Source organism: Apus apus, chromosome Z (genome assembly GCF_020740795.1).
Source record: "Apus apus isolate bApuApu2 chromosome Z, bApuApu2.pri.cur, whole genome shotgun sequence".
Taxonomy (NCBI): Eukaryota; Metazoa; Chordata; class Aves; order Apodiformes; family Apodidae; genus Apus; species Apus apus.
The window spans coordinates 58620045-58646690 of NC_067312.1; the positions used below are offsets into that span (position 1 = coordinate 58620045).

General features: G+C 39.1%; 1 protein-coding gene across 1 annotated transcript; it reads right to left on the minus strand.

Annotated features, from left to right (window-relative positions):
* Nucleotides 1-523: 523 nt before the first annotated feature.
* LOC127396026 (tetraspanin-3-like) lies at nucleotides 524-25935 on the minus strand. The gene is made up of 2 exons (XM_051643576.1): nucleotides 25848-25935; nucleotides 524-1350 (listed from the first exon to the last, which is right to left on the minus strand). Exons 1-2 carry the CDS (start codon nucleotides 25933-25935, stop codon nucleotides 524-526), a joined length of 915 nt encoding a protein of 304 aa, XP_051499536.1.
* Between the last annotated feature and the right edge of the window lie 711 nt (nucleotides 25936-26646).

The following is a 26646-nucleotide window of genomic DNA, read 5'->3' on the forward strand; positions in this document are numbered from 1 at the left end:
TTTCGTTAAAGAATAAGTTAGTTTTTAAACCAGAATTTGAAGGAAACAAAGAAAAAAGTATTGCACCTCATGAAAAGCAGTTATTTTAGAAATGCCAAAGCATTAAATGCACATTTGAAAGTGGAGGAATCTGCTCTTTAATTAGTCAAGATTTAGTACAGTTAAGATTTATTCCAAAAGTTCAGGTCATGACCTTGCAACATACTCCTCTGAGCAACACATACTACTGCACATACAACCTACTGCTTCCTCCACACTCATGCATAGTATTTTCATGTTTGCACATACTGAAGACTCTTGCCTCCCTGTTGTGACTTCAAGCAATTGTGTTTTAAAAAAAGAACTGGGGGAAAAGTGATCTAATATTGTAACATTAAAGAAAAAAAATTGAGCAGCCTAAAATCGGTTTGATTTACATACAAATACATCCCGCAACATCCAAAAATGTTCTCTTCCAGTACAACTGCTGAGTGTTACAAAACCAAGAAAACATGCAGCAGGTTTAGTAATGCTGCTAGTGTCTTCAGGCCTTGGAGAAATTAGATGAGTCCAGAATTTGGAAGTTCCAAGAAGGCATTATCATGAGCATGCCATTGCTGACACCAGCCAACAGCTCTAAGACACTTAGCAAAATACAGCACCAAAACACATAGAGCATACCAAAACACAACCGGTCTTCCAGCTTCTTTAGACAGCCTTCCTGAAAAAGCCACTCCAGATGACTTAAGTCACTCCCACAGTGAGAATACTTCTCCTTACAGCAGCTTTCAGGGACACGAGCTTTTTCAGCTGGAAAATGCCAAGAAGCAGCTGTTGCCTTTAGCCAGTCTGTGTAGTTCTGGACCCCGCAACACTGGAGCTTCATCTGTACCATATCCACAACCCTGTTATCAGAAGCCTGGGATTGTGTCCTATTATATTGAGATACAAGGTGATCCAAAGTGCTTTTCAGTTCAGAAGCCATACGAATAGAGTAGGAGTGTGCCATAACTCCAGAAGATATTTCTAGGCAAAGCAACACCAAAAGCAAGTACATAAGAGTCCCTTGCTGGCAGCGGGAGCTCTTAGCAGAAAGAGAGATGGCCAAAACTCCGGTAGGTAGCAAGATAAGTGCAGCTGCAAGAGCCAGCCAGCCAGGGACAGACAAGAAAGACTCCTGAAGTAAATATCTGTAGCTCTTGTACATCAGGATCACAAGAACTCCACCAAAGGCCAGAGCTGCAGCAGTGCCACAGAAGATGATGCCTAGGAACCTCAGCAGAGACTGAGCAAAAGGTCTGAGCCAGGAGTACTCACAGCACCATGATGGCCACATCACCACACCTCTACCTCTCCTCCTTCTGCTCACTCCTAGCAGTTCAGACCCTCACAACCAGCTTTTAATAGGTCTCAAACCCACTTATCCAGGTGCAGTAAATGACATATCCACTCAAAAACAGTTTGTAAAGAAGCAGCACTGAGGAGATTCTCTCAGCACAAAAACTAGGCTCTGCATCAGCTACCCACATGCTGATGCTTGCAGCACAGTCTACAGAAACCAGGAAGGTATGTGCCAAGCTTGCTGTTGAGGGGTCATTTACTCTTGTCATTGGAGACATTTGCTTTTGAAGGAAGAGAAGAGCTGGAAAAGCGCTAAATGTAGAGAAACAGTAAGGTGGTAACCAGCTGTTTTCATTCAGATCACTTAGAGTCCCCAAGCAAAAGAAGTAATCCAACCACCTATCCTGCAGCAATAGCTACAATGGAAACAAATGCACAAGTCAGAGTAATTAACAGATTAACAGTTTAAGCAAACCTATTCAATCAGGGACCTCGGTAGGTACCGCTCACCTAGAGTAATTATCCTTCCAAGTACATTTACCACTTGTTAGATTTTACGAGGGGCATAAAGATGACAATAATAATATTTTATCCTTTTTTTCTCAGTAAGGTTTCTGTGTAGATAGTTTCAATTACTCAAGACACCTGCATGAGAAATTCCTACCATTTCATATTTGTACCTCTCAGTTTGTATCACCAGTGATTTGGCTGAGTGCTGTAATGACTGAATACAAACAGCAAAAACTTTATTAACTTTTCCTTGTGTGTAAAGAAACTGAATTACACACCAGCTAAATTACTTCACAACAATCCCAAAGAGAATTAATGCCACTTATCAGCCAGCAGAAGAGCATTATTACTCAAACATGTGATACAGAAGAGCCAAGCAGGATTGGAAATCTGTAAAAAACTTGCCACAGGCATCAGATCTCAAGGCCAACAGTGGTTCCCTCATCATTCTGATGAAGTCCCAGAACATCTCTTCTGTTTCTCAAGATGAAAACCAGGCCTAATACAACAGGCATACCTTAGGAGAAAACAGAGAAATGATCCTCATTTTCAGAAACATGAGCACCTGCAGCCCCTGCAGAAAATTAGAGTAAGTAGGTGCTCAGATCCCTGGAAAACTGTCAGCAAAGCCACTGATCCCACATCTGTCAGATGTTTTACAAAGAACTATTGCAGTTATATATGCTATGCACACACAGATGTTGGGCTGATCTCTACCAAAATGTCTTTCTATGCGCTATGCAAACATGTAATTAAGGCTAATTATTTTGGAATGAGATAGATTGCTTTTATTATTTTAAAACTTGCCATTAACAGCAATTAACATACAGTGATTAACTTGTTAGATCTTAACCAAATGCTTCTTTCAAAGCCGTTCCAGGATGTGTTTTCCCACAACTGCTCTCTGCAGTCTGTCTGCCCTCTCTGGTGTTCAGCTTGCTGCTACCTCCAGCTCTCCAGCTGTGTTGTTTTTGCTGCTGTTCACTTGCTCTCCTGAATGCCTTTTCTTCTCATTTCTATGCTCTGCATCAGAGAGAGAGAGAGAAGGGGGAAACAGAAAAGATTTCCCCTCATGTCTGTACACAGTGGCAAACTACACTGATTTAGTATTTCCACAATGCATAAGTGAAGTGTGAAAAAGCATATGAGAAACAATCAGAAATTGTGAGGATTAACAGCTACCTACTGCTAGCTTGCAAACTTTGTGAAAACAGCACATGAGCCTGCCTCTTTTCTTCTCTGCCTCCCCCTATACTTATAAAACTTAATGAGATACTAAGAACAGAGTTACAACACTATTTATTTTTAACTTACTCTGCAGTCTCTGAAATACATTAGAAAGACTCCAACTGCCTACAAGAAAATTCTACTGCACCTCCTGTTCATTTTGGCCCAGGTAAATCCTATCCTCTCCCTGAAAACAGAGAGAACTTAAATGGTTCTTGAAGCTTAGAGGCTCTTATTTTTCTAAATGTTACCCAGGTATAATCAATCTCTATTCACTTAAATCAGACTCTTTAGACCACAGTGAGGGTTTCTCTATTTCTTTAATATGTCTGTGGATAGGAGGGCAAAGACAGGGAAAGAAAGAGTGAACTAGCTGCAGAAGCAGGAACATCTGCATGGAGCCTCCTCCTCAAGCCAGGGCTAGTGTGGCAGTGCTAGCAGACAGAGGAACCTGCATGCCTGCTTATCCACCACGGGAATCAGGAGCAGCAACAATAAACAATTGACTGAGAACCAGTTTCAAGGTAAGAGCTCTCAGTGCCATCAGAGACGGTGGAGCATACTCAGCACCATCCAGGAGGAAACAGCTGCAGTGAGGATTAATATTGGCAGGATTGTCTAAACCCCTTGCCCAGTTTGAGCTACGCAATGCATACACACTCATGAAAAAAAGAACTTCTGCTCAAAGTTTGCTTTCTGGTACAAGCAAAAAAAAAAAAACCTGTAGAACTGCCCCTGAAGACCTAAAGGGCACCCTGCATAGCATTTTGTGACAAAGAGAGAACAGGTGAGGCAGAATAAGAATGCTGTTTTCTTTCTAGTTACACATGGCCTAATACGATAAATGCCATCCCTGCTTTCTCTGGAGTTCTTGCTGCTTATGAACTGATGAGTATTGAAATTCAAATGTGGGTGTAACAGATAATGCATCTTACACAAACTACTTTCTGGAATGTTGCTGAAAGTATAATCCTGCAAGTTAATAAAATGCCAACTGTGTATTTTGTGCATTCATTGTTCTAGCAAGCTATGACTGGCGTTGAATGGTTCTGGTGCACCAGGAAGGTCAAGGAGGTTCATTTCGTACAGGTCCAAGAGCAGGAGACCAGAGAGCTGCCAAGCCAACACTGTGGTTGTGCAAATGCAACAAAAGTGGCTGTAATGGGCAACAATTCAAATCAGCTAGTCAACTAGTCCAGACTTTTTGAACTAGAAGAAATCAAGAGGTCAGCACAGGATCAGAGCACAGTCAGACAAGCACATCTTCTAAGTTTAGTACAAACCTCATATAAAATGAGACATGATCTTAAAGCCAGACCCCCAGCCACTACATTCATTGTCACAGTGACACAGAAGAGCCATAAAGCTGCCTCAGAAGAACACATGGCATTTCTCCTATAACCGGTGCACACATGAAGCTACTGTAGCTGGATCTTGTAAGTGATGTTTAAATACTCTGGAAGGGGTTTGGCTTGAGAGTTTAGAAATTTTTTTTTTAAGGTCTTTTTAGATTAAAGCACTCTCATAGCACACAATATGACTTTAAAACCTCACTAAAACAGAGATGGTTTTATCAACTTCATCTATCCCAGGTTTTATATTAAGCTTCCCCTGCCCCATCCACCCTCCTGATCCCTTCAGGGTTGGCATGTGACCCAGCAGAGCTGCCAGAGCCAGAAAAAATGTTAATTGGGTATCACTGGTATCTCTCCTTCATTCCCTGATCCTGCACCTGTCTGCTGGCACTGGAAGTATGTCTTTCCTAAGCTGAAGAGACCTCCCACATAAATTTTCTGTTTCCAAGGAAAGCCCTGGCTGCATGAGCCAAATAAACACACTAAACACTAAACTTTTATTCTTCTCAATCAGATCATTCAAGCTGTGATGTGTAGTCAAAACCAGACAGCAGAAAGACTGAGTATCAGGCAGAAAGCTATTTTGTAAAAACCTAAAACCTGCTAAGAAGTTTATTAGATTTTTGGGAATAAAAAAAACATGTTATCTTAAGAGAAATGTCACATTGCAAGACCACTCTGACAGACCAAATGCAAAAAAAAAAAAAAAAAAGAATTTACAAACCTGGCTGGACCCAGACCCTACAGCTGCTGCTGTGTACAACTGGTTGCAGTAGAAACCAAGGTAAGATGCTGTTACCTTGCAGTAGACTAGTATCTCTCATGGAAAGCCTGAGGCAAGCAGAGGACATATGATTACCACCTCCTATTCACAGAGAAAATGTACTCCCTACAAAAACTGATCTACAATTGTGAAGGTGTTTCAACTAAAGCCAGTCAGATACTTACCCCTGTTTCTGTTTGCCTGACCAAAAGTGGCCTTTTTCAGAACAGAAGAAACACATCAAATTATTTCAGAGGGTTTATTTAGTTTCGCTTTTAAAGCTCAAGGTTTTCATTGGAATTGAAAATATTGCAAATCAAATATCAAAAGTTTGGTGTTTTCATGTGTTTTCTTTCTTTTCTTTCATGAATTGAACATAAGAAAAAATATTAGAACTTTTTTTTTTCTCTGTTAAATTTTCTTTTTCCTCTTCTATTTTTGTTTGCCAGTCTGAAATTTTTGTAAAATATCTTGGGACTGGGATTAATACAGACTTTCAAAAAAAGGGGAAAAAAGGGGGAAAAAGAACAACTAACCAACCAACCAGAACAAACACTTTCTGTATTTCCAGCACTTTTGAGGTTTAGGAGTTGGAAAAGGTTTTAAAAGACACAGAAAGGCAAAAGAAAAAAGGCATTAAAATGAAAACAAACCTTCTGTTCTTTTGATAGACTTCATTTTGTTGCAGTTAGTAATAAAAAGAGGTTGCAGGAAAAGGTATTTTGTAAAAACTTCAGATAATGAAGAAAGGACAGAAGACTAGGAAATTCAAGTCAACTTGGCATTTAAAGTATTTTGTGACTTTTTTTATTGTTTTCAACCATCACTAGCTGCAATATTTTTCATGTGAATGCAGTGTCCTCATTTGCTTTTCATACCATATGCAAGATTTTTGGGCACTTTCTGAAGTTATAAAAAGAATTTTACTATGAATTAGAGGCCCTTTAATTGTTAATTCATGAACACAACTAACAGACTTCTCTTCAGGGAAGAAGAAGTGTCTGAATGTAATATTTGGAAGTTAGTAAACTGTGTAAAGACAAGAAGCTTACACTTGTTAGAATTTTCCATAAATAGAGTTTCCTCTCTGCTGTGTTTACAAAACAAACAAACAAACAAACAAACAAACAAAAAACAAAACAAAACAAAAAAGATAAGGCTTTCATGCAAATTTGGGCCGGACTTCTCTATAGCATAGCCTGTGAAACCTCAGGCAGGCCTTGGCAATGCTGTAGATAACATGCATGAACTTTCTACTTGTGACCCTTTAGCCCAACAACCTGAAGGGATTGAGTTGCTCAGCCATAAAGCAGCTATTTGTAAACAAAAAATTGATCTTTGTTTCATATTGGTACTATAAAAACTGTATACAGCATCTGGGAAAAATCTTTCAAATTAATTTGGTAATAAATCTCAAAATCAGTCAAACACTGGGTCCTAAGATACTGAGATGCTTTTGCATATGTTGTCTTTGGCTACTCTGTTTCTCAGAGGATGGAGACCTTTTAATGTTCTTCAAGCAAAACCAAAAACAAACAAATTTAAAAAAAAAAAAAAAAGCCCTCTCAAAAGACTTTGATCTTTCCACTTCAGCAGTGGTATATTTCTTCTGAGTGTTACAGTATCCTGTAACTAGCTACTCAAAACTAAGCTGAATGGGAGATATCCAGCATGATCACATGTAAAAAAACTTGATTAAAGGTTGCTTTTAGCAGTGATTTAGAAGGACGAAAAAAAGCATTGTAGCAGTAATTATGTGATAAGTGTGGGATTACTTATGAAATTTTTGGTCAGGCCAGAGACACATTCAGGAGTTTCCCTTAAGATGAGATCACTGGTGGAAGCACTGTGGTGCAAGCAGCTTGTCTCTTCAGACCTTTAATGGGAGCTCACCTGAAAGAATGAGATTTGTACAGCTTGTGCTTCATAAACTCATCTGCAAAGATGAAGCCTGGCAGGGTGTAGGATCTTCTGGTGAATAATTGATTTCTTTTTCATCTCATTAACTGAAGAAAAAAAATAGATTAAAACATTAATTTTGGGTTAATCTGACAAATTATTAAAGTTCAGCTTTTTCACTAAGAACAATATTAGCAAAGAATGTTGTAAGCCTACAAGGCTGCTGAAAATTTAACCTAGTGGAAGTAAAAGAAGAATTCAATAATGTCCTTTTCTGTTTTTACTGGCATAGTACTAAGTATATCTATATCAAATGTAATGTTCACCTCATACCAAGTTTTATAGTGACTGTAGTAGAGTATTTTTATTATCTTTCCTAAGTCATTATAGGAGAATATAAAATGTCAGCTTTGTCAGAATTAGTCTTACAGCATATTTGAAAGATGGGGAACCAATTTTAATAGGATTTTATGCATTTTCATTCAGATGAAATGCAGCTTTTTAGAAGAAAAAATAATCAAACCCAAAGATATTTACCATTTATTTTTGTGCTCTGTTTCAATCTACAGTCTCCACCAAACAATTGCCTCTAAGACTTACTTTGCTTTAAACATAGATATCGTCACTGACATGGAAAACATTTATTAGATTTAAACTCACAGAAGCTTCTAAACGTAAAACAAAAGCAAACAAATGAAAATGCATTTCAACATGGAATGTAAAAACACTTTTAAGGGGGAAAATATGAATGCTGTGCACTACCAGGAAAGGTGTTTTTGCTAAATTCCAGACAAGCAGCACAACTTGGCTTTGCTGTGGTAGAAATTGTTCTCTTTTATTTAAGTATGTAATTGAGTTTAATGTCCTCATCAAATCCTGATTTTCACAGAATCACAGACTACCTTGGATGGAAAATACCTTCAATATCATCAAGTCCAACCATTAACCTAACTGCAAGTCCTTAACTAAACCATATCCCTGAGTGCTATGTCTATATGACTCTTAAATACCTCCAAGGATAGTGACTACACCAATGCCTTGGGCATCCTCTTCTGATACTTGACAACCCTTTTGATGAAATTCTTCCTCACATCCAATCTAAATCTCCTCTGGCACAACTTGAAGCCATTACCTCCCATCCTATCACTTGTACCTTTCCTGAACAAACCAGTCCCCAGCTCCTTACAACTCCCTTTACAACAGCTGTAGGGAGCGATAAGGTCTCCCCTCAGCCTCCTTTTCTCTAGGCTAAACAACCCCAGCTCCCTCAGCTGCTCGTTGAAAGACATACCCTCCAAGTCCTTCACCAACTTCATTGCCCTTGTTTGAACACATCCGAGTAGCTCAATGTCCTCTCTGTAGTAAGTGATCCAAAACTGCACACAGTACTCAAGGTGCAGCCTCACCAGTGCTGATTACAGAGGTGAGATCACCTCCCTGGTCCTGCTGGCCACACTATTCCTTATGCAGGCCAGGATGCCATTGGCCTTGGCCACCTGGGCACACTGCTGGCTCATGTTCAGCCAGCTGTCAATCAGCACCCCTAGGTCCCTCTGCTGGGCAGCTCTCCAGCCACTCCTCCCCAGGCCTATAGTGCTGCTGGGGGTTGTTGTGGCCAAAGTGCAGGACCCAACATTTGGCCTTATTGAAACTCATGCCATTGGCCTTGGCCCATCGATTAAGCCTGCCCAGATCCCTCTACAGAGCCTCCCTGCCCTCAGGCAGATTAACAGTTCCACCCACCTTAGTGTCATCTGCAAAGTTACTGAGCGTGTACTCTATCCCATCATCAAAATAAAGCCATTAGTTTTCACCTGAGCTCTGATTCACCACCACCACCTACTCACCGAACTCAGTGCCACACAGTGCCTATGTAAACCAATCAAGGAGAGAGATGCATATTTCAATATTCATTCATGGATAGGACATTGGAGAAATCTAGGAGTGACACAGGCATAAGAAGGAATAGAAATGGAAATCCCTTACTTTGAATAGTCATTTTGGATAGTTGGTCAGGAAAAACAGATAGGTAAAAAATCTTTTTCATGGATTCTCATTGTGCAAATTTCAGCATTAACATTTCATGTGTTAGCATTAAATTAGCACAGAACCTTTCACAGGGGCCTGCTCTGGGCTGAAAACTCAAATATATGGGCCAGGGCAGTCAAAATGAGGTAAACCCTTACATATTTCTCCAGCACTATATTCACTTCAGAAACAAATTTACATTGACAGCCTGTCAACAGTGGAATGTATAAGAAATATGTTGCAGACACCTGATAAGAGCTCCAGTTTCCAGAAAACATGGGATTCAAATGGAGTGGACCTGACTGTCAAGCAGCTTCTGCAGCCAAAGAATTTCTGCAATGCAGAGGAGGCAAGGGGCAACAGTTCCCACCACGGACTTTCCTAGATTTGCTTCATCACAGCCTGCCTTCTCAGCATCTTCCTGCTCACTCTGCACAAAAAAAGTCTGTTCAAAATGCCAGGAGGAGAAGAAGACACACTGCAAGGTAAATGTGAACTGAAGTCCGTCAAGCCCATTGCGGTCCTAACAGGAACAAACTTCCTCCGATTCAGATATTCAAGGTTTTCTCTTTAGACTCAACTTTCAATATTCCCCTCTAGTCATACTTTCAATATGCCCCTCTACTCTGCTCTGGTGAGACCCCACCTGGAATACTGCAACCAGCTCTGGTGCCCTCAGCACAGGAGAGATACAGACCTGCTGGAGAGGGTCCAGAGAAGGGCCACCAAGATGATCACAGGCCTGGAACATCTCTGCTATGAAGACAGGCTGAGAGAGCTGGGGCTGCTCAGGCTAGCGAATAGAAGGCTCCAGAGTGACCTTATAGCAGCTTTCCAGTACTTGAAACAGGCCTACAGGAAAGCTGCGGAAGAGCTTTTCATTAGAGAAGATAGTGATAGGACAAGGGGTAATGATTTTAAACTGAGAGAGAGGAGATTTAGGTTAGATATTAGGAAGAAATTCTTCACTATAAGGGTGGTGAAGAAATGGAATGGGTTGCCTAGGGAGGTTGTTGATGACCCATCCCTGGAGGTTTTTAAGGCCAGGTTGGATGAGGTTTTGTGCAACCTGGTCTAGTGGTAGGGTTCCCTGCTCATGGCAGGGGGGTTGGAATTGATGATCTTTAAGGTCCCTTCCAACTTTAATGATTCTATGATTCTTCTTTAAGGAAGTAAGGCTGAAGTATTTGCTAGTGGCTCTTAGTTAAACTGTTCATTAAAATATACTGCTCTTACAAACAAGTAGATCTCAGATATTGTGCTCCATGCCTTTTTTTTTCCAGTGCTTCTCCAGACAAATTTACAGGTAACAGTACAGAGTAGAACACAATTGAACAAAACATTCAGCTGCCATAGTGATGAAAGCAGCAGGAGCAGAAGGCAATAAAATGAGCTTTGATAAATGAAAAAGCCTGCACAGAGAGAGTAACACAAACAGGCACCCGATGACACAGAGATAACTGATTAGTCCAAACCAGTGCCTTAAAGCAGACTTACTGTTTTTCTCAGTCATGTCTTCACACTAGAAAGTGCTTTTGGGAAGGCAGATTGCAGAAGAAAATGCAGGTGAAATGTCAAATGTCTAGAGAAGGGAAGACTAAGAGGGGATCTGATTAATGTCTGTAAATACTTGAGGGCTGGGCAGGGACAAGAAGGCAGGGACAACCTCTTTTCACTTGTGCACTGTGATAGGATGAGGGGCAATGGATTCAAACTTGAGCACAGGAAGTTCCACCTGAACATGAGGAAGACCTTCTTTACTGTGAGGGTTACAGAGCACTGAAACAGGGTCCCCAGAGAGACTGTGAAATCTCCTTCTCTGGAGACTTTTAAGAACTGTCTGGATGCATTCCTGTGTGATCTGCGCTAGGTGTTCGTGTTGTAGCAGGGAGGTTGGACTTGATGATCTTCAGAGGTCCCTTTCAACCCCTATGATTCTATGATTCAATGTACAAGCAAATTCATAAACCTTCCCTGCAGATGGTGTGTGTTAAAGAACTTGCTGTTACCCACATTAATCAGTTAGAATTTACTTGTCATGCCCATTAATCCTGCCATGTGAACCAGTACAAAAAGAAGTCTCTTCCCAGTGGTCTTTTATGTAAGAAAGATAAAACCCTAAAAACACTTGTGTATCTATGCAGTTGACCACATAACTCCACCATAAAGCCTGAAGGAAAGGGAAAAGACAGCTTTCCAGAGCTCTGCTACATAATACAAAAGAGCTGGTTCTGAACTCTGTTACAAAATGAAGTATCAAGAAACAACATTTAATTGCTGGGGTTGCAATGGTATAAAATCCTATGAGATCAAAATAAGACCCAGCCTGCACATGTTTATTTAAATCACCTCACATTGGGTAAATTTTTACTGTCTGATTTTAAGATCTAAATGTATTCCCATTTTGTATACTAAATGACTACATGACCTGCACTGGCAGAGCTGGAAAAAGCATGAAAGAAGCTAAAAGCCTGAAGAATATTAAAGCTTTAACTTATCAGTAAGGATGTAAGAAATTACTATTCATGTAATAGATTATATTTTTGTGAATAGATTAACTGATGGAGATAGGTGCTCGTCTTTTTATTAATTTTTACTCTTTCTCGAAAGAATAAACTAGTATCTATGGAGTGGATTTTACCTACACTTCAGTAGCTTCAAATATTGACATCTCTAGTAAGGTTTGCTTTTCAAAATGGGTGGTTGGAAACTAAAGGAGCCATTAACTTGAAATGTAACAATTAAAATATACATACCCTAATCCAGCCAGTCCATTAGCTTAGATTTCATGATGTTTGATTAGGAATCATCTTTTTGGTTGTTTTTTTTCTACTTTCCTTTCCATGATTTCTAAATCACCAAGCACAAATTCAAAATATTATAATGGTAATACCAATAAAAATAAGATTATGTAATCAAGTAACAATAGGTAATCCAGAGTATCCAGCCTTAGCAGCCTTCCTAAATTTGCAGTCACCTTTTCTAGATTTTTTTTAAATACTTTTTGGATGACAGGAAAAGGAAAAACAATCTGCATATAATGGAAACTGGATGTGATTTCACATGGTCTACTCCAAGCACACTGTCACCAAGGCGAGAGAAAGAGGAAAAGAAAGGAATTTTGTTGTTCTGACCTCTTAAATCCATAGTCCATGCATCAGGACCTGCCACATAATAAAACACATAATCCTTTAAACAGAGAGTGACTGTTTTAAAGTTAAAGATATTTTTAAACACATATCTAACACTTTAGGTAGCTAATCTCAGAGAATTACTGGCAGGAGGCAATCTGCTCATCAAGAAGGTGTAAATAAGAGGCAAGCTTCTCACTCCTTGTAATGTCTTGCAGGATAATATGAAACAGGAAAGTGGGATGAAGCTCAGTAAACCAAACAAGAGAATGGATGTTGAAGAAATGCAAGGACACACTAAGGGAAGATTATCTGCAAAATTTGAGTGCAAGGGCAAAGATTTAAAAATTAAAAACTACAAGCAATGTTCTTTGCTGATATTTTATCTGCTCTGAGATGGTTATAAACAATAAAAATATAAACCAGGTCACTCTGTTGATTACAAGAGACAGATTAAAGCAGGAAAACAAAAGAAGGATGATGTCTTACCATCATTCGCTTTATTCCCCTTCCAAACTTTATTTGGATGCCTTTTAATTTGTGTATTTTCAAGCTGGGGTTTTCTTCTCACATTGCATGGCACTGTGCTCAAGGGGTTTTAACTCACTTGGCTTCTCAGATTAGCATCAGTCCTGATCCTCAGGTATGCATCTGCACCAGTGCTCTGATTCCCCTTCAAAGAAAACCTAAATATGGGACTAGCAATAGCTCTGCTGTCCTCACCAGCAAATTGTTTGGTTAGGATAACCAGGGTCATGGCTGCTGACAGGATCAGCAAAGGCACAATCACTTGGGATCTTGGTTCTGCTGTGATAGAAGTGAGCAAATATTGCTATGTAACTAAGTACAAATAACCAGAGTCTTTTCCAAGGATTCCTTGAAATCATTTGCATTCCAGGCCTCACTCAAAGAGACTTGTGATTACATGCAGGTTTTAGACTGAGTCATGTCCTTTTCAAACATAGGTAGCTTTTTTGCAACCCATTTGACATTTGTCTGATTTATCACTGCACCACTAAGAGAAGAAACATAGTTTTTGAACATTCGTGGCTAAGTACTGTCATAAAAACAGGCCACTTCCAGAAGAGATCCTATCCCAAATTATGCTTTATCATCACTTGCAAGAAAATGTGCTAGTTTCATATTTTATGAACTATTTTATTTAAAATCATTTTTTCTTTAAAACCCCTAGTCCAGGGTAATTTTTCTTACTTGATTTGTGTCTTTCAGGATATACGCAACCACTAATGGCCTTTTTTTAGTAAAGCCACACATTCATATAAGTCAAAGCACAGTTACATACATCTTCACCTGTTAGTTTAATACCCTGTGCCAATGCAGACCCGGAGATCCTTGTCCTGATACTTTTTTTTGGTGTTTCCTGTATAGCTCTTTGGGACCCTCACTTCACTAAGAAAGCTGTGTTGCCTTCACCAGCCACCACTGGCTTTTGAAAGCAGATAGGAGAAGTGTTAATTTCTGTGTAGTATGTAGTTCATTCTTCAAACTGCATGGTGAAAGAGAGCTTTGCAAGCTGTAACTGCTGTAGAAGGCATTGGTACTCTGAAAGAAAGGAGTAAATTTTACTGCAAGAGTCAGGCACTAAATGTTTCTGAATTACTACCACCACATTTACCCTACCCACAGATCCCACAAAGACACCATCCTGTTCCCTCTGGGAGAACTGGCCCAGTCACACATCTCCCACCACGTTCCTTCACCAAGAGGAACTGATAACATTCTTCTGTCATAGAGGTTCTCTACAAATTAAATCCAAGATGGAGGACTTAAAAAACAAAATAGGAAAAGTGGCATTAGGGTTTGAGAAAGCTATAAATTCAGGTCAGTTTGAGTAATTAAAACATTTTAAAGTCTATGTTCAACTACCTATAAATCTGAGATTATTTTTACCTTTCAGGAGAAAGTTTTAATAAGAAGCAAGTGGAGAAAGCACAATGATAGCTTATGATGAAAAATTAGGTATATCACTGAGACCAGCAGGGACATTTCAGGAATGCAAACAGAAATCACAGTGCTAAAGCAGGGAATCATTTAACTCTCATCTTCTGCATGCTTATTTGAGATTACTGCCTCTGAGTCCCGTGCCTTTTCCTCAAACCATTTGAGCAATTGTCCTTTGCTTTCACTTCCTTTTACTAACCTCCTAGACATTTGACAGGCTGGGCAATCAGAGTACCAGAGCACAGCACCTGAAGCACTCATCTGAGCTCTGCACCCTCCTCAAACCACCCATCTACCGGGTCTAAGTGAAACCACCAGTGCTTCAAACCCCAGAAACCCCAGACCTGCCAAGCTTAGCTTTATTTAATTATATAAGTGAAGTTAAATTTCCCACTGGAGAGGGAAGAAATATCTCCAACTTTACACAGAATCACAGAATCACAGAATCTTAGGAGTTGAAAGAGACCTCGAAAGATCATCTAGTCCAACCCTCATGCCAGAGCAGGATCACCTAGAGCACATCACACAGGAACGTGTACAGGCTGGTTTTGAATGTCTCCAGAGAAGAGACTCCACAACCTCTCTGGGCAGCCTGTTCCAGTGCTCTGTCACTCTCACAGTAAAGAAGTTTTTTTTCTGATGTCTACATGGAACCTCCTATGTTCCAGTTTGCACCCGTTGCCCCTCGACTGGACATCGCTGAAGAAAGCCTGGCTCTGTTCTCTAGACACTCACCCTTTACATATTTGTAAACACTGATGAGGTCATCCCTCACTCTCCTCTTCTCCAAGCTAAAGAGACCCAGCTCCCTCAGCCTTTCCTCATAAGGGAGTTGTTCCACTCCCTTAATCATCTTTGTGGCTCTGTGCTGGACTCTTTCCAGCAGTTCCCTGTCCTTCTTGAGCTGAGGGTCCCAGAACTGGACACAATACTCCAGATGCTGCCTCACCAATGCACAATAGAGGGGGAGGAGAACTTCTCTTGACCTGCTAACCACACCCTTTCTAATACACCCCAGGATACCATTGGCCTTCTTGGCCACAAGGGCATATTGATGGCTCATGGTCATCCTCCTGTCCACCAGGACCCCCAGGTCCCTTTCTCCTACACTACTCTCCAGCAGCTCAGCCCCCAACCTGTACTGGTACATGGGATTGTTCTTCCCCAGATGCAAGACTCTACACTTCCCCTTGCTGAATTTCATCACGTTTCTCCCCACCCAACTCTCCAGCCTGTCTAGGTCTATCTTGTGAAGGGATAAACTGAAACAGACCTAGGTGGTGCATCTGAGATAATTACTGACTTCATGTCTCCAGCTTTAGCCCACAGGCACCCTTCAGTCCTGCAGCTCCTGCATGGGGACATCTACAGAGATATTCCAAAGAATTAGCTATTCTCCATATCTAGTCACCTTTAATGACAGTGTACTGACCAGTGCCAATATCTCTCAGAGTTCAGAACAAATAAAATCTTAGGAGCTACATACCGAAGTCTATTAACTTAATGGAATTTGTCTGCCGTCTGAAGACACAGAATATTAGATGCCAGCAGGGTTCTGTTATTATTCTCAGATTTACAATGAATATGTATAAATTAATGGCAATTTCATATAAAATAAAGCAGAATAATGGTTTGTATAATTTAACTGACATGTAACTCGGCTGTACCAGCCATTAAGTCTGATCAGACATGACTTTGATTTCTTCCTGTTGCTCAGTCCTCACAGGTAACCTGAGATACAGCATGCAAATATCAATTAAGGGACATGCATTTATTCAGGAGCTGCAGCAGAAACCTCTGCAGCTGCAGCATTTACAAGTGGACCTAGAAAAATATTTGAATGACAGCACAATAAATCACCAGCTTTATTTACACCACCTTTTATTCATTTATTATCTCCTCAAAAAGATATTAAAAATGGGTCATTAATGCAAACAAGGTCACAAATTCTTACTAAGAGCTGGGTGGAGAGTAGTGTACACAGATGAGAGAGAGAATCTGGAGCCATGAGAGAGCTGGTTGTCATTACTTGAGGAGTCTGGCAATGAAAATCAGAGTTAACACCTTTGTCCCTACTTCTGTCAGACCAGTGTGTGACTATGTGCCACACCAGAACATCTCATAACACCAAAGAAACATGCTGTTGGATTTCATGTGCCACTGATGCAGAATGAATTGTTACCACCACATGCTTCACGCACTTCTTTTCAAAATTAGGTCATGATTTCTGTAAAGGACCATATTCTTTTGAGTCTTACAAGGAATGTAATAATTTCCTCAAAATTTGATCTGTTTCCAAAATTAAACTATGGTCACTAGACATCAGCAAACTGAATAAATGCTATGTAGAAATGTCAAAGCTTACCTATTTAAGAGGTATTTGTCAGAATCTCAGATTCAGCTGGGATGTGTCAAAGTGTTTTTGCTTCTTTGCAAGTCTTTTGGAGATTTTTGATATAAACATGAATTGTGCCTCAGACTGCCTGGGGAAAACATTAAAATTGAGGAGTTTTCAAGATTATTTTGACCTGAAATTTATCTAGGCACTGCTAGGTATGCTTACATGTCATGTGGAAGACAAACCATTGAATTAAGTTCTTCAATTTCATCTAAGATCCTCAATGGAAGCACAGCTGCTTTTATTCACAAAATGACAAAAGCAATACAAACACAGACCTTAAGCAAGATGATGTTCTGTCATAATTTAAGGTGATTGATACTTAAAGTATATTAATATTTTGGGCATTTTTTACTTCTGTCAAAGTATGATATTTTCTCCCTTTAACTGTCTGAAATTTTTCACCTGAAAACTTTGGTGAAACTTTATATTTTACATCTAAAGACATCCCAGATTTTTTCTCTGAAGCAAATCTGATGGAGGTGTGCTCACCACATTGCTCACTGATTAATAAATTATTAATAAAGCTTGTACCTCAAATAGCTGAGCCATTCACATTCATTGGCCTTTTGCTGGGAGCATCTGCCTGAATTCACATTTTCAAATTAATTTGTTGTGCATCACTTGTTAATGACGTCACCCTGCAAAGCAGAATAGTGATTCCCCTACAGGACAAAAGCAAACTCACTGTATTTCGTATTTAACTCTACTTACACACACTGAAGCATAGTTTATATTAATGCAGCTTTCATACACAAATATTATATCACTCCTTTCCAGAAATTGTACAAGTTCTCAAAAACTTCTTTTGGATGAAAACCAATATTTTTCTGTGAAGTGCGGTATTCTTCAACCAATTTGTTATCTGTTTTTTTTTCCCTTTAGATTATTTTACCCTTTCACAAAAGGAGATTTAAGATATTAACTCACTGTGGACACTAACCATATTTACTGTACAACAAAATTTTACAATAAACCAAGAAATATTTCCTAACAGTTGAAGGGGGTAGCAAGCTACACATGTACTCCACAAATCAAGATTCCATTCGCATTAACAAAGTAGAAAGGTGCCTAGGAAATATAATATAGCCAAGTAAGTTACTTGCACAGTATGTTAAAAGCCAGCCTCAAGAACCTTCTTAAAATTACTAGCCTGACAGCTGAGTTGACAACTAGAATTTTCTTGGCAGCTAATCAAAGCAGGTGGAGAAGTAAAACAGTTTAAGTACTGGACACTGTGGAAAGAAGAGAATGGAGGTGAAGGGACTGAAGAAAACTCACCTATTATTAAACCCAGAAAGGTTAGTCTCAATCCTTGCTCCAACTTTCCTAAATAATGAGGAGAAATCGGGATAATTACAATTCACTAATTCCTTGATGAAGCAATTTTACTCTTGAAATTAAAAAGCAATAAGGAAAATTGAAAAAATCAAATTCCCTTTTTTGGGGATTTGTTGTTGTTGTTGTTCCTCTCTTATTTTTCATTCTTGAAAAGTTTAATAAAAGCACAGAGCAGGGATTCTTGGGTTGCAGAACCAAAAAGGAATGTTGAAATTAGGCAATCTCACTTCAGACTTCGCAGTGGGACACATGGTTTTGCAATGAAAGGGGACAGCAAATGTAGTCAGAGACCTCCCAGCCTCACTTGCCTCACTAACTGTGCTACCAAACGTCACAGCTTCATAGATCTAATCTAACCTGCCCCACTGTACACTAGACGGCGCAGAAACATAAGGGGCCATTCATAATGTAGAAGCAGAGTTGTGAATGCCCAGTTTTTAAAAACAGTCTCACATACTCTGTATTGCATACAATGGGAGTGGGAACACAACAATTGTTATTTTAATTCTATGTACCTGCAGTTGATTCCTTCAAAAAGTATTCCTGGAGGTCTGCCTTGAAGCTGTAGACCAAACTTGCATACACCCAGGGTAGGCATGCTCCTGCTCTTGGTCAGCACTTCAGGGGGCTCACATGAGTTTGGAGGAGATGTTTGTGACACCCAAGGCCTGTACAGGGACAGGGTATGCCTGATCTTCATGTGTTTGTAACTGTGCCTGCATGTGTGCATGTGGGTAGGATTAGACCTTCTTGTGGTTTACTACAGAAGAGTCTTTATAAGTTTGTAGGTGTTTCCTAATGTTTTATAACTGTCTGTTAGTGTAATTTATACGTTGCATTTCTGGTATCGATCCAGAATGTACAGTTCACTGAGTTTCTGTTTAATTAGGTCCCATTAATAAATCAATATATTACTGCAATCCCAAGTTCTGAACTCAGCAGCTCTTTCTCTTTGATACTCCTACATCATTGTGTTCATTCATCACACAGGAAGGTCTCAGTCTTTGCCAGTATGGACATTGAAAATTTCTGATAACCATGTCTTTTCCATCCTCAGAGTGTGAAAAATACCTAAAATAAAATGCAAATTTTCTATATACTAATTTACAAATATTTCTACATCTTATTCATGCAAATAAAAACCAAATCACTAACAAAGGGATGTTAATCCAAACAGATCAAAGACCAGATCTTTTCAAATCCACTCTCATTTGTTCTCAAGCCAGTTTTGTATTGATAGGTGAGAGGTCTAGGGGTTTGGGGGTTCTTCCCCAACTAATACTGTTGAATTTCATAAAAATTAGCAAAAACAATGCTGTATTGTTTTTATGGACTCATAATTACTTTTTCAGGAGACAAACATCCTCCTCCTTCAAATCAAGCAAGGATAGTAGTGCTGCAATTCTCTTCCCTTGATTTCTTCACAGAGAGAACACTCTTTTCATTGTGGCTTATACGCTGATAATATTATGTGAGGTAAATGAGTTTATCTCTAGAGTGGCAAGTACTCCGGCAAGACACTTCAACATTGTTGTCTGTTATTGCAACACCGTTACAGAAAGGAGGGTCTTTTCAGTGGTCTCCTGTGCTTAGATAATTACGATTTTGGAACCTGCGATCACTACTTGCTACACATGCATGTAGTATTTAACACCGTAGGGACCCAAAAGATTGTCTGTTTTTATTGCAAATTGGTTCTAAACAACTAATTCCAGTAATTCTCCCTGTTTCTCAGGTGAAAAACTCAGAGTCACAAAGACTCTGTTCCAAAGCTCTGCTGTCGGCCACTCTTTGCCAAGCAAGACCTGCCGTGTTTCACAGGCAAGCGTGATCTCTCTGACCTAGCCTGAGCAGCAAGTACTTGTGATATGACACAGCATCATATGAACTCGCAGACAAATAAAAACAGCTCAGTACCCATGTTATTACAGTTTTGCTTTTCATCAGTGCTCAGGAGTTTATATTCATTCTGGAATTACCATTTTTGAGCTCCATTTCTACACATCTGCTTTTGCTATATAGCAAATTTTCTTCTTTACTACTCTTTCCAGTCCTGCTGCTACTAGGGCTTGCACAGTTGGATTAAACTTGCACGTCTCCTAGACACATATAAAAACTCACAAAAGCCTGTGAAGGAGATACTTTAAAAGAGTGAGATAAAAAGTAAAAAGAAATTCAAAAGGCCAAGAAGGAAATGAAAGTGAGATCACAAAGGCAGCATTGTCACCTGAATCCAGAGTATATGGGCAGTGGAACAATTTCCATCACTATCCCAGTCTGGGATTTACTGTGTGGCAAAGCAGTACTTGTGTAGGAAGTAAAATTTAAACAAGTAAACCTGAAAGTAAAACAGAAGCACATCAAGAAGAGCTAGGAAAACTTGGTGAACTTTCTCTAAGTTTACTTTGCCTCATAATTTGCCCACAGTAAGAAAATCCTTCTTTGAAGCTCTGGCAAGGTAGGTAATATCTTTGAGGAGGACGTTAAAACCTGTTAATTGCTCAGATGATCCCTTTGACTGCTGATTTCTAAAACTTCTGGCACTTCATAAAATAGACAAACAGAGTGAGCAGGGGAAAAGCTGAGGAATAGCTGTGCTACAGTCCTTGCTGATTTTGTTTTCAACCAACAGCTTTTGAGAAGACTCCAGGTTGATTACAATACCCATTTTCTATGAAAAAGATTATAATATTCTTGCAAGCATTTTAATGCTCATCATAATAAAAGTAATAAAATCAACTTATCCAAAGCCTTTTGACTAGTTTCTGACTTTCTCTTCATCACTTATACACCAGTCTGGCCTTCACAGGGTCCTCATGGTTTTCAGTGAGAGCATAAAAGAATAATCAGGAAGAAAGTGCAACTGAGGTGGCTTTTCTGCTTTGAGATCAATGGCAGCTGAAGCTAACCTGATTAGCTTTTAGAAAATGTGGACTATTATGATTTGACCTCTGGAGTTTAGGATAACATAAGGCAAAGGAAAGGTTTTTTTCTAATTATTTAGTGATACTCTATGATGGGTTGTTGCAGCTGAATTCAATAGCCTCCTGTTAGGCAAGCTGCCAATCACAGGTGAAGCTATTCTGAAGAGCTTCGTTCATTCATCCCCTCAACTCAAGAGTCTGGGTTATCATGCAGAGAGTTTCCCAAGTGAAATAACTAGTCTAATGGGAAAGTTGCATTATTATCTCAAATTCTGTGGATTTTTTCCTCCTCTGAAGTCACATATTTAGCTGTATGAAATTTCTTCTAAGAATCAGCCTCGGTCAAAACCTACTTGTCAATGCAACTTCCCTCACAGAATCCCAGCATTAAAAGCTTTTTTCAAACTTGGGTAATCAACAGGAAATGCTGATATATATTTACTTTACAAGACTTTGTATGGAGATAACTATAAAATGTTGCATTTATACTAACTCAGTCAAAATCTAAATCAGGAAATCTTACTCTTGCAGATGTAACCAAGAAATAAAAAGTAGAAAAATACATATAGATTGGTATGTAGCAAAGAGAAAGTTCCAGATAAATGAGTTTGTTTACAGAACTTGCTATGACAACACTAGCAAAAATGTTTCACATAAAATAAAATTTATATCAGGCTTCTTTGCCACTGTAACACTAACAATGTAATTCTTCCCCCTCCTGCCCAAGGTTTCCTCTGTGTACAAACACTCAGCAAGTATGAAGTATGCTTCTGAAGCATAATGGGTCTGCTTTGCAGTTGTGGTTCAGCCAAAGTGCACCCATGCAGAGAATCCAACTCTTCCAAAAAGTGTCAGATATACCATGTGTGAAAGAGATGGCTGACCTGAGAACACAGTGTAGACATGTCAGATTTCCAGATGGACAGTCACAACATGAGAGGCAAGGCAAAGAAGTAATGAAGAGGGGTTTCTGCAGGGTTTCAGACCACCAGAAATCTCTCACGCAGACATGTGGTAGTCTACAGGCTACTATAGGCTCCCACAGCATACTTGCCAATACTTAACAGTAAAAGTGGATATGACTGCCTTCAGATTAACACCCTTGACAAAAAAGTAAGAAGTCAATTACTTTTCTTTTGATTCAGTGCACCACTGATTATTTCAAACCTGACTGAACAGCTTGAAAAAGATGGAGGAAAGAGCTATCTCAGTCCTGCAAGTCTTCTCTTTCTCATCAAACCTGGGCATGAGTGCTCACTCTGGTTGGAGAGAGACTAGACTGAATCTTGTCCAGTAGTGAAGGAAACTTACCTAGAGCTCACTCAGCCTGGGTGAGAACCTCAGGGATGAAACCCATGTCTGTTGTTGCCATTATCACACAACATGGCTTGAAGGATGGTTGCAGCTCTTGGTTTTTGAGCAGAAGACCAAGGATCGAGCCCAGCTACACATTTAAAGGCTACTGGCTGGTACTTTTATTGAGCAGTGCAAAACTCCAATCCTTAGGTGTTATGTCTTTTAAAGACCAGAGATTCACAGAGATTTATTGCACGTCCCCTGAGGATGTTTCTTTTACTGCATGGCAAAGGCAGCTTACAGCACCACCTTCCCATGGGACAGCCATCCATGTTCCCACTCCTGTCTCTTTCCTCATCCATAAATATAATCCAAAAAGTCAGCATCCTCCTCAGATCCTCCCAATCCAGCATCTCTTTACTTCCTGCAGACAGAGTAGCTATTTTTATTTTTTGCATAATGATCAATTTATTCAGGAGTTTCGTCTTTAATTCTTATTTGCTACTGTCTGACCTCTTTAGGGTCTGCTGTTGTTCCTTTGAATTCTTGCTGAATTATATATTTTTTCTGTGTCATGCTATTTCTCTGAAATTTCTCTCTGGACTGCTAAGTGATAAATTATTATTATTTTTTTTATTTTATTTTGTTTTATTTTATTTTATTTATGAATAGGCCAGTTTTGTTGTGCTTTCTTAATCCATTATTCTCTGGTTGCAGACACTGATTTTTTCTGAAGTTCAGCATAATCAGCACAAAATATTTTAGCAGCCTCCCACAATTATTCAAATAATAACACCTACAATAATCTGAGGACATTTATAATATATTACCCATTGTTCTGTGAACTGGAGGGACATTATTCTTCCACAGGGAAAAGCCTAAAACCCTGTTTGTTTCCTATATACATAACATAACCATTTAACTTTTTTCCATTGCTGTTTTCTTTATTTTCTTTTTCCAGCCTTTATCCTTTTTGCACTACTCTTAAGCATTGTGCTTAATAATAGCCAGCACCAGTCACATAAATTACAGAGACTTTTTTCAATTAAGGATTACATCAAGGAAGAAAAAAAATTGTTTATATGCCCCTACCCTCTGCTCTGCAGTACAATGAGCTAGGACCTATAGTCTATGAATGCATTTTAAAAAATTAATAAATAAATACAAATTCCCCCTTTCCTATATCCTTCTGGCAAGTCTTTCTGGATAATCCATTCATGCCTTATCAAGATACCTAAACATATAAGGACCCACATAAATAGAGATAGGTAAACATTTGCATGTAAGTCATTGACAGCTACCAAAGCATTGCAGTAAGTGGGAGGCCAGCCTTGCAGCAGACCACCAGGGCCACTGAGGCACCCTGGCTCTGTTGCCCCTCTGCCATGTTCCCCAGAGACCTTCCCTACTCAATTCTTACATTGGTACAGACATTCAAACCCACATTTAACAATTTTCTCTCTCCACCCTTTTCTCCTTGGAACTATTTCCATTCATTCTTATAATGATTTGGTTTTGGGGTGAGTGATTGTTTCCTTAAATCTTTATAAGTTAAGATGGTTAGAAGAACACTTGCGTGGATATCCCACTAGAGATACCACCTGGGTTTTTGGCACTGACAAGACCATTTCCTCAAAAAATATTTTAAGTTGTAGAGGAATTTAGCACAAAAAATCTCAGGACTTCAGACAGCAGCAGCAGTTGAATTGTGAGATGTTGAATTGTGTTGAATTGTGATTCCACCCTTCTGCATAAATGTCTATTAAGTTTCATGAACTCAAGATGCTAAATTCTATCATGCTTCCCTGACACCAACATCAGGGGTAGAAATCTGATTTTCTAAAAGTCAACAGAAGTTTTCAAGCTTTCATTTCATTAACACTGTTTTAGAAAGACAAGTCAAACTAAAAAGGAAGAAAATTCAAAGTTTTTCTTTGGAAGTATTGCAAATCATCTCCTACTCCATTTCGTGCTACGGAAACCATCACTGTGCTATGGAGATAGTTCTGTGCACTACCCTGAGTAAACGAGTCACAGAACAAATAGAGGATAATCTTCTAGAAAAATCCAGCTCTGTAGCTATTCAATAATACTAGCTTCACCTGATTGAAGGCTATGATTTTTTTTTGTTTGTTTTTGGAGGAAATGTTTTGCATGTCATTACTTGGGGACATTTTGGTAATGACACTGCAAGTTCAGAAGATTTTTCGATGAAAAATTCTAATATTTCTTTCTGGAAACCCAAATGGTCTCTGCAATCATCGTTAAGAGTTGTATCCGTATCTGTACAGTACAGATAAAAATGCACAGCCCTCCAGGGAATCTTTATGTTGGTCACGCAAATAAGGAACACACTGACAGAAAAACTTTAAATGAGTGTTCTATACTGGTGGTTATATTACCTTCTATCATTACCTATATATTACCTTACATAAATACTTCATATACAGCCTTTTATATATACCATTATATTACCTTTATATAACTTATCACAGAGAAGACTGTTAAGTTTGGATCATGACTCAGTAAAGTATGGTGTCCTGCTAAAAGAAATGCAAGGACCAAGCTTCTTTCCTGCCCGCAGGAAGCAGCAGCTCCTGGTGAGACAATCAGTCATGTATTGCTAAGCCCAGAGAGTGCATAATTATTTTTTTTAATTGTGTCTAGGTTATCAGAGTATTTTAAGATAGGGAGTAGAAAAACAAAGACATCACAATTGGGAGTAGTGACAGCTAGACAAGAGATCAGTTTGCACATACTTATTTTCTTTCAATATAATAAAAATTAGAAATCTGTTTATGGAGAGCAAGATTGTGTCTTGTTTTATACGTACATGTACCAGAAAAATGTGTTGGACACACATTTAATACTTGTCAGCATTAAAATATGTACAGGACCACTGCATAGTCTTTACTCTTCCTTGGGGAGCCAAAGAAAGAACAAATCTTCCTAGAAGGTTTTGATCACATGTTTGAGCACAAAGCACTCAGTAAACCTAATATTACATTGACTTTTTCTTCATGGATAATTGCCTCAGCTTAGTATTATTAACACTATAATGTTCAAAGCACTTCTGACAATAAATGTGGTAATTGCTGGTAGCTTTTTAATCATGGATCCACTGCCTCATTTGTCAGTATAGCTACTAACTTGGATATCATAGCAGCCTCCTAGTTCCTTTAGAACAGAGGAGAACATCAAGGCATCTGTGTAATTAAGAGTGATGGTCTTATATTGCAGGAAGCCTACTATTCCAGCCAATTTGCTAAAGACTGGACTGGGATTGCCGCTCTGTTTGTTTACTCGATGAACATCTGCAGAGAAATCTGATGTGGTTTGCCAGGAATTTTTACTGGAAGAGAGCTGAAATATTTAGAAGCATAATCAGTTTGTTTCTCTGCCCCAAGGAGTATATGGAACTGTCAGTTCTTGTTATTTCAGCTACATGTTCTTGTATATCCATATTGAGGTGCTGATCTGGCAATTCAGATAAACTCCTACGTAGCTTAAATAAGGTGCTGACTTGGCAGTTCAGACAAACTTATACATAATAGGACCCTGAGAATCTCCTAAATTTTACTGATGCTTAAGAGCCTAGCTGCCACTAAATTTTTTTAGGAAAATAACTCAGATAAATCACAAAATATTAATACTTTCTTTAGACGTATATATTTCTGTGTGGCTTCACATTACCTAGCTCAATGGCATTTGTTTCTGATTTGAGTGACTGAGAAGGGTCTTCATACACCAAAAGGTTATTTGCTTGTTCAAGTGCATGCATATTTACATAGATATATGCATGTATATTTTTATATATGTATATATCTATTAAAAAACCCACCACTTTTGGGTTATTTCTCTCACTGCAAATCAAACAACAAAAACTTGGATATCTCTAGACATCTCAGATGTCTCAGAAAGAAACCTGTAAGGTTGTAGGCAGCATTCAGTGCAATGCTATAACAAAGATATTGTCCAGCAATAAGGCTCATCCTATGCCCTCAAATGCTGGGTTTGTGCCTGGATCTACTATTCCTATCAGCACATTGGTCCTGGACCTCTCAGAATAATTCAAGGCATCCTTGGGCTGAGGAGCCACACAAGCTAGCAAACCTAGCAAAACTAATTTACTTCCTCCCTTCCTCCCTTCCCTCTCTGTCTCCCTTTCTTTCTCTCTCTTCCTCCTCCCTTCCTTTCCCCAAAACATACAGTAACACATTTTTCAAACTGCTTAAATCAAAATGAGGCATTTCAATGAATGGGAAAAACGCCTACCAAAACAGCATCAAATCATCAGTGATCTTGCACTCAACCATCAGCTTTTGGAGTTATGGAAAGATCCTCCATTAAGACCAGTGTATGAAGAATTTGAAATTACTTTACTGAGCAAATTAAGGTTAAGCATTCTTATAGAATTATAGAATGGCTTGTGTTGGAGCACCTTCAAAGATCACCTTGTTCAAACATCCCTGCAGTGAGCAGGGACGTCTTC